Raw genomic sequence first — 13,611 nt, 5'->3', positions numbered from 1 at the left:
TTTCTAGGATATCATATAATTTTTTTTACATGGGGCCATTGCCACTTAGCATTTCATTAAATTAATTAGTATGAATTATAGCAGATGCATCTGCATAAACAAAGGGATAAAAATACCATAGAACTGGAAAGGGGACCTAGAACTATGTTGCCGTTTTTTTTTTTCTTTTTTAATTCAGACAGAACTACAGTTTAAACCCATCATCTCAAAAGAGAAACTGTCATTGCCTGGCCCTCCAGTTCCTGAGGTCCCACTGCGAGGCTCAGTACCCCAGCTAACTGTGACTCAAGATTTTGGAAACTAAGCATGGAAACACCTCCTACTTAGCTTAACTTGCAATTGGATACTTCAGGACTACTGTTAAAAGCCATACTGCCCAATTACTTTGATTCTGATAATAGGGCCCTTGTTTCCATGCCAAGTATCCCACTCCTGAACTCCTTCTAAAGTTCTAGTTCCTAAAACTCTTTTATTACTGCTACTCTGAGATCATTATTCCTTGAGTTTTTCTCTCCCTTTTCTCACGTAAATGACCTAATTCTTTCATATCCTAATATGTTCAAAGGGTAAGAATAAACCTTAGATGAAGCAAGCTGAGCTTTTTGGTGTCACGTGGATTACTTTTTCTTCAGAAATTGAATACAACACCAGCCTCAGTGGAATTCTTCAATTCCATCTACTCATTTCTCTGTCTATAATCATAGGAAGTAATGGAGGCTAAGACTTTTAAAGTTAATAAAATAATCCAGCAGAAATAACTCTAGACTTGCCCAAAGTTACAGATGTCATAAGACAGACAAATTATTCTTTCCTGCTATCTACCAACAATTTCTTTGGTTGTAAGGTTGTACTGGAAAGATAATTCTTCAAGAAAAATAGAGATCATTAAAGCAAATGTCTTCTTTTAAGAGATTAGTTTCCATTTTTAATCAGGTTCCAAGGCTTATTGAATATCTACTGTTGACATCCCTCAAGAAATGTCACAAAGTAAGATAGGGAATACTAAAATGACCTAAACAGGGCTGCTGCCCTTAAGGAGAGTATACTCCAGGCCACAAGTTTACATGGCTTTATCAACATTATTGTTGACTATAATTCTCATGACTACTTTGTATATGATGTTGTAGGAACTTTGGGAGAGATTATCAGAGCAGATAAAAATTCTTTAGGATTTATTTCATTGCTCTAAATTTGCTCCAGATTTGATGGACATAAAAATTACTTAGGAGAGTTGGAGCAGCTATATCTAGGACCCAAGCAGGATGCTATATCAGGCTCTTCACTGGGGAGGGTGGGGGAGGGGACGGAGGGTGGGGGACTGAGGCTCAAGTCTCAGTGATTGCAAAAAGCTGCTCTGGAGTTTCTCATGCACACCTTTTTGAGAACCACTGCCTTGTGTGATACCATCTTGAAAAGTTTTGTCCCTAAGAACCTTGCTACTTAAAGTATGACCTGTGGACCAGGAGCATTGACATCACCTGGGAGCTTGTTAGAAACTCAGAATCTCAGACCCTACTCCCACCCTACTAAATCAGAACCTACATTTTAACAAGATCCCCAAGTAATACATATGGGCATTAAATTTTGAGGAATCTGCATTAGAGAGCTATGGGAATGGAGCCACACATATTACTGTGCACAGAATTATGCTAGAAGTATTTAAAAAGTGTGTGATACATACTAGCTTAAAATGTATGAAATGTAATTTATGGTTTTAATTAATGAGCAGAATTTAGCCACCATGATTGTTATAAATTAGGTGCAAAGTTTTCTGGGTAGTCAACAATGAAAGATATGACAAATGGCTTGGGATTTAGCAGTGATTAACTCCCTGAAGACAAATGTGGTCTGAGGAGTAACTGACATTGCTACAGCACCCTATCTAAAGGGTGCAGTAATATAAGTCCTAATTTGGGGCATGGTCAGATGCAAGGTAGCAATGAGGCACACAGGAACCAGGTAGAAGGTGGTTTTGTGTTAGGAAGTGTTAAATGGAGGAACTGGAGAAATGAGGGAAAATTTCGGGATTAGAAAGTAGAATTATATTACTCTTTTTAGAGTAATTATATTACTGTTAAATGCAGTGCTTTACATTTGCTATCTCACTTTATAAGCACAAGAAAACTAGCACAAGAGCCGAATACTGTTGGGGGAGAAGGGAGAAGTGTTATGATATTAAAGATATGCCCAGGATTTATCTCTGGGATGTTACATCTCCTTCTTTCTTTTTGTTTTTAACAAATAGATTTTAATAGGTTATTTTTGCAGCATTCAATTCCCACTTTCCATGTTTGTTTCTTTCTAATAAGGCAATGTATCAATAGATGCCTAACAGTCATGATTGGGCTGGGCTGGGCTATTGGATATTAAGGGATTAAGGCTGAAAAAAAGAGAGAGAGAGAGAGAGAGAGAGATTAAACCTGCAACCAGCTGCCACTGGCCAAATCCAGCACTGAGAAATGTTTTGCTTACCATTACAGTGATCTTCTTGTTTGTTGTTTAATTTGAATATTTTTAAGGTAGACCATGAAATAGTCAATTTTTAAAACTTAATCTTCTGTCTTTTCATATAGTTAGGTTTATGTCCCTGGTCCCTTTGGGCATTTGTGTTTTCAACTCTTGCAGTTGTCAAGATTGTGGAAATCAGAAATTCTAGACTTTAATTTCTTTCAATGACTTTATTTATAGAACTGTGCATTACAGGTTGTTTTGTGGACATTAGTCCTGGGAGAATTTTAAATACTGGGTTTAAATTGCTGTTCTGTGCAGAATAAAAATCAGAAGGCTTGAAAATATTTACATTCCAATAACCTTAGGAACACAATGAAAAGAAACCTTGATGGATACATGGCTAGTGGGGCAAAGCTCCTATTGAAGTTCAGTCAATATATGCTCCCTTAAAAAGATTGTTATCATAGTTTCACTTTAATGCAGACTGAGAAGGAAGAAGCAGGTGGTTCTGTACATGTTCACTGCAGAGTTACTCTGTTCACTACTAGAAATGAAACGTTGAACAGTGAAGCTTTTATTAACCTGAACATTGATTTTTATAATATATTTGAAATATTTGTCACGGAGGTTGTATCTGATTCACTTACATTATAAATATGCTTGTTACACAAGTTTGAATATCCTCCCTTAAACTGTAAATGAATGCACAAGCCGTATGTTAATTAATTCACTGCTCTATTGACTCAGTGGGGTCGCTGGGAGACCATCTAGATTTGCTCTCTACTGTAGTTCTAGAAAAAATATTAAAGCAGCTCTGATACATCTGATCCAAACACAAGTAGCCTCATCGCTCCCTAGGATTTAGGAAAAATTAGAAGCAATACCATCTAGGTAAAACTCCTTCAGAGAAGAAGTTGGGAAATAAAAAGGGTAATCCGAGTAGTGCTGGCAACTGTTGATGTTGTTACCTATATCAAGATGCCTTCCCTAAGTATCCCTCATCCTGTAAAGAAATAAGTATTTCCATAATCTCTTTCTTATCAACCAGGATTGGTGCAGATGGTGCCCGATGCTATAACCCTCGCGAAAATCCATCGCCATTCTGGACTGATAGGACCACTGAAAGAAAATACAATCAAAAAATGGTTCAGTCAGCACAACCATTTAAAGGTGGATTATGAAAAGGTTTGTCCTTCTGCAGCAAATTTTAAATAATGTACTTAAATAAGGATATACTCTGGCTCATTAGATATTCTGATTTATGAAAAAGTAAATTAAGTACATCTTGAGGTCTGATTCATTCATTCATCAGCATAGTAATAATGACACAGTTTAAATGATATATTACCTAGATAACAATTTCTGTGTCTGGTTTTCCCTCTGGGTGGAATTCTGGGCTAACAATAAAGACTCTCTTTGCTCAGCGGCTTCCCTTACAGCAATCTCACCTGAGATGATGCTCCTGAAAACTACCTCCTTCATGTTACCTGTGCCTATTTGTACACAACCTGTACTTTCTATAAATCTCCCTCCTTCCATTGCAATGTATTTCTTCTTCCAAGTTCTATTTTTTCATGCCTCATTCTTTCAATGTTTGAGGAATACCTAATAGAGTTTTTATCTTTTTGTATCTCAGAACTTTACAAAATGTATACTATTCCATTTGACTGCCAACATTTTCCCACTTTACCTTGGCATCTAGCCTGCAGTCTACAATTGTACAGGTTCCACCCTCTACCAGGGCTCCCAGATTAGGGGATGAGTTGGCTGGAGCCAGGCCTTGTTTCACTTGCCAAGGCATGAAATGGTACAGCTGCCCCAGAGGCAGGGGCACCTTTATGCTAATTCACACAAGGATGCAGTATGAGCCAGCATTAGATTTGCTCAGAACTGTTCTGAGCACTAAACATCCCTCATTCTAGGAAACTCCTCAGTCCTGGGCAAACTGGAAGGCTTGGTCACCCTAGCTGGCCTGGGCCATGAAAGAGAGATCCAAGAGTTCATCTACTCCAGACTTCTGTGAGATTGGAATAGAGCAAAATACAGGTTTTGGAGGCCAAGTAACAGGGAATTAGATGAGATTATCTAGAAATCTATTTTTTAGCCATTCCCCAAATTGTAACTTGAGTTAGGCACAAACCCCTGGAGTTATATTGTTTGGGGTGTTTCCATGTACATTTGATGTTCTTAACCACCATGTGAAGGACATATTTTATTATCTTCACTTTATAAGTAGAGAAAATCTAGACAGACAAATTAAAGACTTTCTCAGGCACCTGGGATACCTGGAGATAAGATGTCCTGGCATGTAGTCCAGCCACGTGGTCTTCCACTCGCTAGTTGAGGAGGCCCATACCTGTGGCTCAGCCAGTCACTTGTGCTTACACTCATCGTTACATCATCGATCAAAACGATGAATACCCAGGAGACAGTTTTTTTGAAAAAAGAGTAATTTTGGCAAGAAACCTCTGTCCATTAAAGAGACATAAGCCACAACTAACTTAGTGGAATCTGCTTCTACCCGCACAAGCGTTCACTGGTATATACTGTACCAAAACCTTTTGGGGCATTAACTGGATGACATATTTGTAGGATAAACATAAAGTGTTACAGATATCTCAATGTAGTTTTTTCTGTGTTAAAAATTTCAAATATTCAAAAATTAATATTTTAAATTTCTATGGGAATAGGCAATACTGTACCATATTGTTCCTTCTTCTTTTATCTTGAAAAAAGCTATCCACTATTGTACCTTTGCAACATTAAAAAATAACACTAAGAATCCTCTTTAATAAACTGAAAATTAGCTTTAACTGAATGAAAGTTATTTTCTCCCATTTCAACAAAAACACTCATTCGGCTAAAGAACAGATTGCTTCATGTTCTTCTGTAGCATATCAAGAAACAACCATTTAATCATATCCACTCAACTGAGATGTAGAATTGGTTCTTGATTATAGAATTTTGCTTTTTATCGTACTTTTACCATTACCTCTGTGTTTGCTCATTTTTTGTGTGTGTTATTATTTTTCAACCGATTAGGCCTTGAGGAACTTTTTCTATTCCTGTGCTGGCTGGTGTGTGGTAACGTTCATCCTGGGAGTCTGTGACCGTCACAACGACAATATCATGCTGACAAAGTCAGGCCACATGTTTCATATTGACTTTGGAAAATTCCTGGGCCATGCACAAACATTTGGAGGGATAAAAAGGTCAGTGCTCAAATAATGTTTATTAATGTAATTAAGCAATCTCCCGGAGTGATATATAACATGTAATGGCATAGAAACCCAGCAGATGACTTGTTCCCCATCTCTCAAATTCCCCAAGATAATGTAAACGTGATTATGTATCCAATAACATTGAAGGAAAGATTTTTTTTGATAGACTGTTAATGGAACAAATTAGGTTTCCTCAAGTTCTTAGTAGACTAAATTGGCCTTCTCCCACAGGATACTAATACTGCTCCAGTCTGAATTGTACGAAATATGATATGTTCATTTTCTTATAAGCCTTGAATGGACAACGAGGCCTGAGTTCGTGGTCTCAATACATCTGGTATATTGCCCATAACAATCACCAGCCTGGTCTACATGTAAAATGAGCACACTTCCTGCACTAAATTAGGCTTGAATTATTCCAAAAATATTTAGTAAGCATCTACCATTCAAGACTCTGGGGATACAACAAAGCAGATACAAACCCTGATCTCTTTCTAGTAGGGATGACAGACATTAAAAAAGATAACGCGAGGAAATGAGGAGTTTCATTTCTTACTAAGAAACTAAAGCAGAGAAATGGGATAGAAATTAACAGGGGCAGAGATGCTGTTTTAAAGAGGCCTCCTTAAAGAAATGAGAGATAGCTGTATAGTGAGTAATCACCTTGTGGAGATCCATGAGAAGAGTATTCCAGGAAGAGAGAACAGCAAAAATAACAGCCATGAGTATGGACTAAGCAGGCATGTTCCAGTGACAGCAAGAAGGCCTGGGGCCTGGAGGTGCAATAAAGAGGGACGGGTAGTAGGAGGGAAAGATAAAGGGTTTGGTGGAGGCCAGATCAAGTAGGGCACTGAGGACATGGTGCAGAGGTTGGCTTTTACTTTACGTTCAGAAGCAAACCATTGATGGATTTCAGTGGATTTCAAAGCTCTCGGCTGCTGTCCTGTCAAGTAATGAGACCAGTTAGAAGGCTATTGCAATAGTTAAGGCAAGACCTTAATGGTAAAGAAGTGGCAAAAACTGACAGATTCAGAATATATTTTGGAATCTGAACCACAGGACCTGCCAATTGATTGGCATTGGCAGTCATTAATGGGCTGGGAAAATGGGCCCGGTAAGTAGAAGAAGAAAGGAAAATATTCAAGGATGACTCCTGGATTTTTGTTCTTAACAAACAATTATATCATTTACTGAAAAGGAAAAGACTGGTGGTTGAATAGGTTTTTGTTTTATTTTATTTGAGCTGGGGGCAAGGGAACCAGAAATCTAAGACTAAAAGTCCCTTGCTCCAAAAAAGGATACTTCATATTAAAGTAGAAATGGGATCAGACCATTCCAAAGACTAATCAGTCACTTTTAGCTAAAAATAGCTTTTCAAAAGAGGAAATAAAAGTCTCCTACAATATAACAAGATGAATTTTCACCAGATGGTCATAATCTGGTATTAAAATGCCAATATAAACTACATAATAAGGTTTAATTCTTATAAACTGATAGCTTCTATTTTGTGGAGGCATACAAATGGAATTGTCTCACTTTTTATTATTTTCAGTACATTACCTTCTATAATGAATAAGCTCAGGAAGAGTCACCACATATTCATTCATTCCTTACACATCTGTTGAGGATGGTCTGTGTGCCAAGCACTGTGATAAACCTTGGGGATACAAAGATGAATAATACACATTTACCACCTCAGTGGGGCTTACTCTTTCTTTAAAATACTGGGAAGACAGACACATAAATAATTACTCCAGAATGTGGTGAGGGCAGAGATAGAGGTATAGACAATTAGAACATCACAGAGGAGGGATACCTGGTATAAAGGACAAATGTTAATTAACATATACGAGCATATTGCATAATTTACTCATTTAACACTTTCCCTAAATCCACTCTTTCCTAGAAATTTTAAGATTAGATTAAAACTGTAACACTTTTATTTATTTTGCTGTATTGTCCACTGAGAATTCGGGTTAACCCCCTTATTCATTTATTCGACCAGCATCTGTGTTGACCATGGGGCTGGTTAAAAGATGCATAAAGATATTGCAGCTCTACAGAAAAAGTTTCAGTTGGGGAAACATACAAAGTAAAGAACAAGTTACTAGACAATATAGTAAGTGCTATAATAGAGATATGCACCAAGGTCTGTAGAAAAGATGGAGCCCAATTGTTTGTTTGTTGATGTTACAGCAGCTACTGCTACTTCTGAAGTGCAGCAATTTAAATCTATCTTATGCAACCGTTATGGAGGTCCTGAAAATGTGCCCAGCACAGAGCCTCACTTATAGTAGGTTCTTAACATTGTTTGCTGAATTAGTCAGCAAATAAACTATTCACAGGTCAGCCTTCAACCTTTCAATAATTATTAATTGGATGAAAGAAAATGAAGTTGGCCCTGTCTTCCCTTGAGATTATTGATTATTGAGCACCAGCTAAGGAGGCCAACTGTAGCGTTATTACCCATTTGGATTATTGTTTGCAGGATTCTATCTCCACCAATGGCTATGTAAGACTCATTGGCAATGTCTCCTTGGATTTCTTTCTTGATACTGATACTTCTGCCCTGAGTTTCTTTAATGGTTAAACTGAACTATGTCTACTCCCTATTACTCACTATATATTTTGAATTATAGGCAGCATCTAATAATTTTCTTCAAAGTCTCTCTCAGTTGTTTCTGGGGTTCATTTGATTGTTGATTCATTAGGCAACTGATGTCTTCCATCCTAGGTCCACCGGTTGTTCTTCTTTGTTGCTAGGTGGACAAAGGTCTCATAAATCAGGCCTCTGAATCCCCCTAGGATAAATGAACATTCTTATTTGTACTGCACTTATTACATATAAAACTGATCTCTAGAGAAAAGCCAGCTCCACCTAGCTTCTTCTGTACACATACTAGATATATTAATAAACACTCCTTAATATACAAAGCCAGGTTTGTAAATCATGCCCTATGACTATCCTGATCTCCCATAACCTAGCAAGGCCATATAAATGCCCCAGTAATAAACAGCAATAAGCCAGGATCATACTCCTTAACATAAAATGCAGCACCCGCAGGGAGTAAAGAGCATATGTATCCCAGACACATGTGTTTCTCCTATTGTCTACTCCTTAAAAACATGGGGAAGGAAAGTATTTGTGTGACTTTTTATGGTTTACAAAGTATCACTAACATACATTAACTGATTTTACTTCATAATAAGTAAAATTGCTCAACCTCATATAAATACAGTTTCCAGTTGTGGATAAGTTTGGGGTTGACAAAAAGAAATCACATACATAACATAAAATCCCTCTCTAATAAGATTTAACCCTTAGCCAAGGATACAGAACTTAAGAATGGAAATTAGCAGGCCAACAAAGCGAAAGCAAATGCAGTGTATCTGGGGAGAGATTTTCCCTTGGTTTCCTTAAGAGGAAGCAGCAATGAAGTGATATTCTCCTTACAAGGAAGATCTTGAGAAATAAAGGGATTTCTTGCTGGGCCATTGCCCTTTTGTACTCATGCTTGCATCATCATTCCAGAACATCTTACACTAATCATCTGTGTGGTCCTGTTTAAGACATGTTTATAAACATTGGGCTGTCCTGATTTTTGAATTATGTGGAGTCTTCCCAGCAACACTCTCATTAGGAGTCTTTGCTCAGGTTTCCCTGAACCACTGCTCTTAATTCAGTTTTCCAGAAATCTGGAAAGCCCATCTTCATGCTTAGACCAAATCTGAAGCTCTAACTTTCTAACTTTGAAGAAAGAAAAAAAATTACATCTCAGTTATGAATTTGAAGGATTTCACATCTTGTATAGAAACAAGAAGTTCTTCCTTATTGGTTTTAATTATGAGATTAGATGAAGATGATTTACACCAGCAGATTAAATCACAGGACAGTTCAGCCCCAGCATTACTTAATGATTCTGGGGAAAAAAATGGCTAATCCCTACAATGAAAACAATGAGAAATTTCACCAACTTTCTGAAACCAGTTGGTTTTTCTTTTGAAGTATTGCCTAATTATTATCTTCACTTCTTTATTTTCTCTTACAGAGATTCAAATTAAAGTGGTTAACAAATTATACATCCACAATTTTTCACTCAAAGTTCCCCGTAACAATGATTTCCATATAGTAATTTTTTCATTGCATAAAAGATATTATTGTAATAAACTCTAAATTTCCACTCAGTAATTTCTTGATGGTGACTTTCTTTTACAGAGGAGGAGAAATTAAGGAAGGCCTTTATTGGTGATGTTTATTGTTCTCCTAACTCATTGTTTCATACTTTTATTTTTTCAGACTATATTTCCAGTCTGTATAGTCTTTCACTTTGTAATGCCAGACTTGCATGAAGTCTTTCTTGCAGCCTTATTTCTAGATAATCTTAGAGGCTATATGAGCAGTAGTTAAAGGCAGGTACACTGGAGATAGACTATGCTTTTTTCTTTTAATCCCTTACTATCATTTACTAATGATGTGACCTTAAACAAATGGCTCTGTATGCTTCAGTTTAATCTTTTATAAAAAACAGATTTGTTTTGAAGATTAAATTAATTGATATACATAAAATGCTTGGAAGAGTTCCTAGCACTGACTAAAGGCTCTATAAATGTTTGTTGGAATTAATTATAATGTAAGTATTCCAAATGAAGTGACAAGAAATGAGATTGCATCTTTAGGTAATTATTGTTTCTTTTTGTTCAAAGTTATCTAAATATCTTATTTTGGTACTTTTTAAAGTACTTTTTTGGTACTTTTTAAATTTATAAATTGAACTTCTCTGACTTTGAAGTTTGTTGACTGATAGATTAGATTGCACTATTAGGTTTATTCGGATTGTAATGTTTTTCACTAAGTCACGTTTGACTTCTGATGTAATTTTAGACATGAGCAGAGGTGTGCTGGAGCTGACTTACACTGGCTTGGGAGAGCCTGTGATGTGTATTCTTTCTCAACTCCACAGTAAATGACATTCCACTGGTGGCCTGAAATCAGCCATGGTGGGAGAATATACACCATGGAAATTGGCAAATGTCACAAATCAGAGCTTTTTTTTTTCCTAAAAAAAGTAAGTGAGCTGGTTATTAAATATTTACCACCACACTCTAGGACATAAATCCATTTAAAACAGATGAAAAATCATTTCAGAATTCTGTCAAACTCTGTCCTTTTCCTATTAAAATATATACACCTGGGTGATCAAAATATTATATATCTGTCTTTTTAACAATATGATTTATACCCGATTTTCAAGTTTTACCCCAACAGGTCAACAATCACCTAATATAATTGATCTCAGAATTTTCATCTCAATATTAGTCATAAAAACTATCTGTATCTATAATCGTTTTGATACTGTCTTCCATATTTAATTACCACTAATTTAAAAATGTTTAATGTTTAAGCTCTAATTTGAGTATTATATTATTTATATTCTAAATATCCTCAACTTAACCATCTTTGGGAAAAAACTCCCTTAGCAGATTAAAAGATTAATTTTTGTCTTACTCCAGTCATTCTGGTTTAATACAATATTCATAGTAATCCAAATGCCATATAGGTACTAATGATCTCCCACATGCTTTAATTACTACCTTAGTGTTCTTTGAAATTAGATGTTTCACTGGTCTGTTTTCACAGACTGTTTATTAAGAAACACTCTGGTCCTTTAACTCAAAGCAGGTTTCAATTTCATCTGAACTTTCTAGAAGAAAAACACACTATCTAATACCTTTCCAGCTGTGAGTACCATAAGAACATCTTTGTATCATAAGTGCCTAGCTAGTGCCTGACATTTAGCAGAGGCTCAATTTTGGTTAATTGAAGGATCACTACAAAAATGCCATACAATTTACTTTTCTTGACCTGAGAAGCAGCAGTTTTTCTGAAGATAAAATTATTAAGAATTTGCCATATTCTGTTATTCTAACTGGAAATTTATCAAGGGATTGTTTTACCTGATGGTCACTTTACATGTGGGAGTCTGGTGGATGAGACTCAAAATTTGATGCATACTACCTCATAACCATTTAGGATGGCTAGTATCAAAAAACAGAAAATAAGTTTTGACAAGGATGTGGAGAAATTGGAACCCCTGTGCAATGTCAGTGGGAATATAAAATAGTACAGCTACTGTGGAAAACCGTATGGCTGTTACTCAAAAAAATTAAAAATGGAATTACCATATGATCCAGCAATTCTGCTTCTGGGAATATACCCAAAGGAATTGAAAGCAGAGTATCAAAGAGATATTTGTACAACCATGTTTATAACAGCATTATTCACAATAACTAAAATGTGGAAGCAGTCCAAATGTTCATCAATGGATGAATGGATAAGCAGAATATGGAGTATACATACCATAGACTATTATTCGTTCTTAAAAGGAATAATTCTGACACATGCCACAGCATGGTTGAATTCTAAGGACATTACACAAAATAAGGCAGCCTCAAAAAGACAAATGACTATATGATTCCACTTACATGATGTACTTAGAGTAGTCCAAATCATAGCTACAGAGATACAGAAACTAAGGTGGCGGTGACCAGGAGCCTTGGGGAGGGGGGAATGGGGAGTTATTGTTTAATGGGTATAGAATTTCAGTGTTAAGAGATGAAAAGAATTGTGGAGGTGAATGGTGGTGATGGTTGCACAACATTATGAATATATTTAATACCACTGAAATGTACACTTAACAATGGTTTAAGGTGGTACACTTTATGTTATATGTATTTTACCACAGCGAAATAACTGAAAAAAAATTTGGTACACTGTAATTTTCACAAAGGCCTTCTCCAGTCACAAAGTCAATCTCAGGCAAACTACTCCTAGCATTTGAATAGGGCTTTGGATTTTCCAAAGCACTCTCACTATTTCAATAAATGAAGTTTATTTTGTCATTCCCATCTTCTTGCTGTTGTTTTTCCCTCTTCTACTTCAATTTATCATTCCATTATGCTTTATCACCTGCTTTCTTTTGAGTAACTTCCTTTATATTTACCTCCCTCCCATTATAAGTAAAAAAAAAACAGTTTCTCTAATTAAAAAACCCAACCATGAGTTTTCTTCAAAAAGAGACTTGCAGATTTTCAGATGAAAAGAGTGAAGGGTGCTTGAGAAAGGAAGAAAAGTTTGTGACACAAAGGGAACAAAGAGAGGGAAAGAGGGAAGGGGAGAGAGAAAACAATTTAAATAGTGTAAGGATTCTGTTTTCCTGCACCCAATGAGAACAAAGCATGCTTAAGATGGCAGACATGAGTGCTGACTCCTTAGCTGGTCTAAGGTACAATGTGCCTGCCAATATAAGCATCTCATAGCCCTGAATCTGAGTCTAGTTTTTGAAGAAAGACTACAGATATCTCCGAAACATGAGCCTAGTATTAGAACTTCTTCTGGTACCCAAATGAAGAAACAGTACCTGCTTCTGTGCTGGGGGAGACACTCCTGATGTTAAACTTAGTAAGAGATAAAAGGTCCATTTCAAGCTTTATACATAAATATTGATCATGCATATGGTAACTTTAAGAGTGACTTAAATGTTTTCAGAGTTAACTTGGGCTATTCTTGATTTACACCTTCAACCTGATTTTAAAACCTTATCGTATTTAAAATGTGATACTACCATTCATTGTCACCCAAGCATTATAGCATTAATAATCTTTTCCCTATATCCAGACTAATTTCTGTTCCAAGCATACACTGGAATTCCATGCAAAGCATAACTGTGCACTTTCCCTTGAACTCAAGCTCAAGGAGGGGGAAACATGGGAATTTGGAGGAGCTGACCATTCTGTTGCCATTCTCATAAAATTCTGATCTACTCTAAACTCACACCCAAAATATCAGACTTAGGAAAGTAGGCCTTGTGAAGAGGTAGTTGTTTTAACTACCCTCTTCAAATAAGAGAGACAGTGTACCTGAGCTTGGGAGGAACTTCAG

The 13,611-nt window shown here is 36.4% G+C and overlaps 1 protein-coding gene across 2 annotated transcripts in view; it reads left to right on the top strand.

Moving 5' to 3' along the window:
* The window catches only part of PIK3C2G (phosphatidylinositol-4-phosphate 3-kinase catalytic subunit type 2 gamma), a 353,016-nt gene that overhangs the window by 189,668 nt on the left and 149,737 nt on the right, over window positions 1-13,611 (top strand). For both annotated transcript variants that reach the window (XM_032647260.1, XM_032647259.1), the window contains 2 exons: window positions 3,500-3,636; window positions 5,494-5,663. In XM_032647260.1, the coding sequence (XP_032503151.1) occupies window positions 3,500-3,636; window positions 5,494-5,663 (307 nt within the window). The remainder of the gene's footprint in view (window positions 1-3,499; window positions 3,637-5,493; window positions 5,664-13,611) is intronic.

The sequence above is a fragment of the Phocoena sinus genome, chromosome 10 (genome assembly GCF_008692025.1).
Source record: "Phocoena sinus isolate mPhoSin1 chromosome 10, mPhoSin1.pri, whole genome shotgun sequence".
Classification (NCBI taxonomy): domain Eukaryota; kingdom Metazoa; phylum Chordata; class Mammalia; order Artiodactyla; family Phocoenidae; genus Phocoena; species Phocoena sinus.
This window is presented reverse-complemented; position numbering and strand designations above follow the sequence as displayed.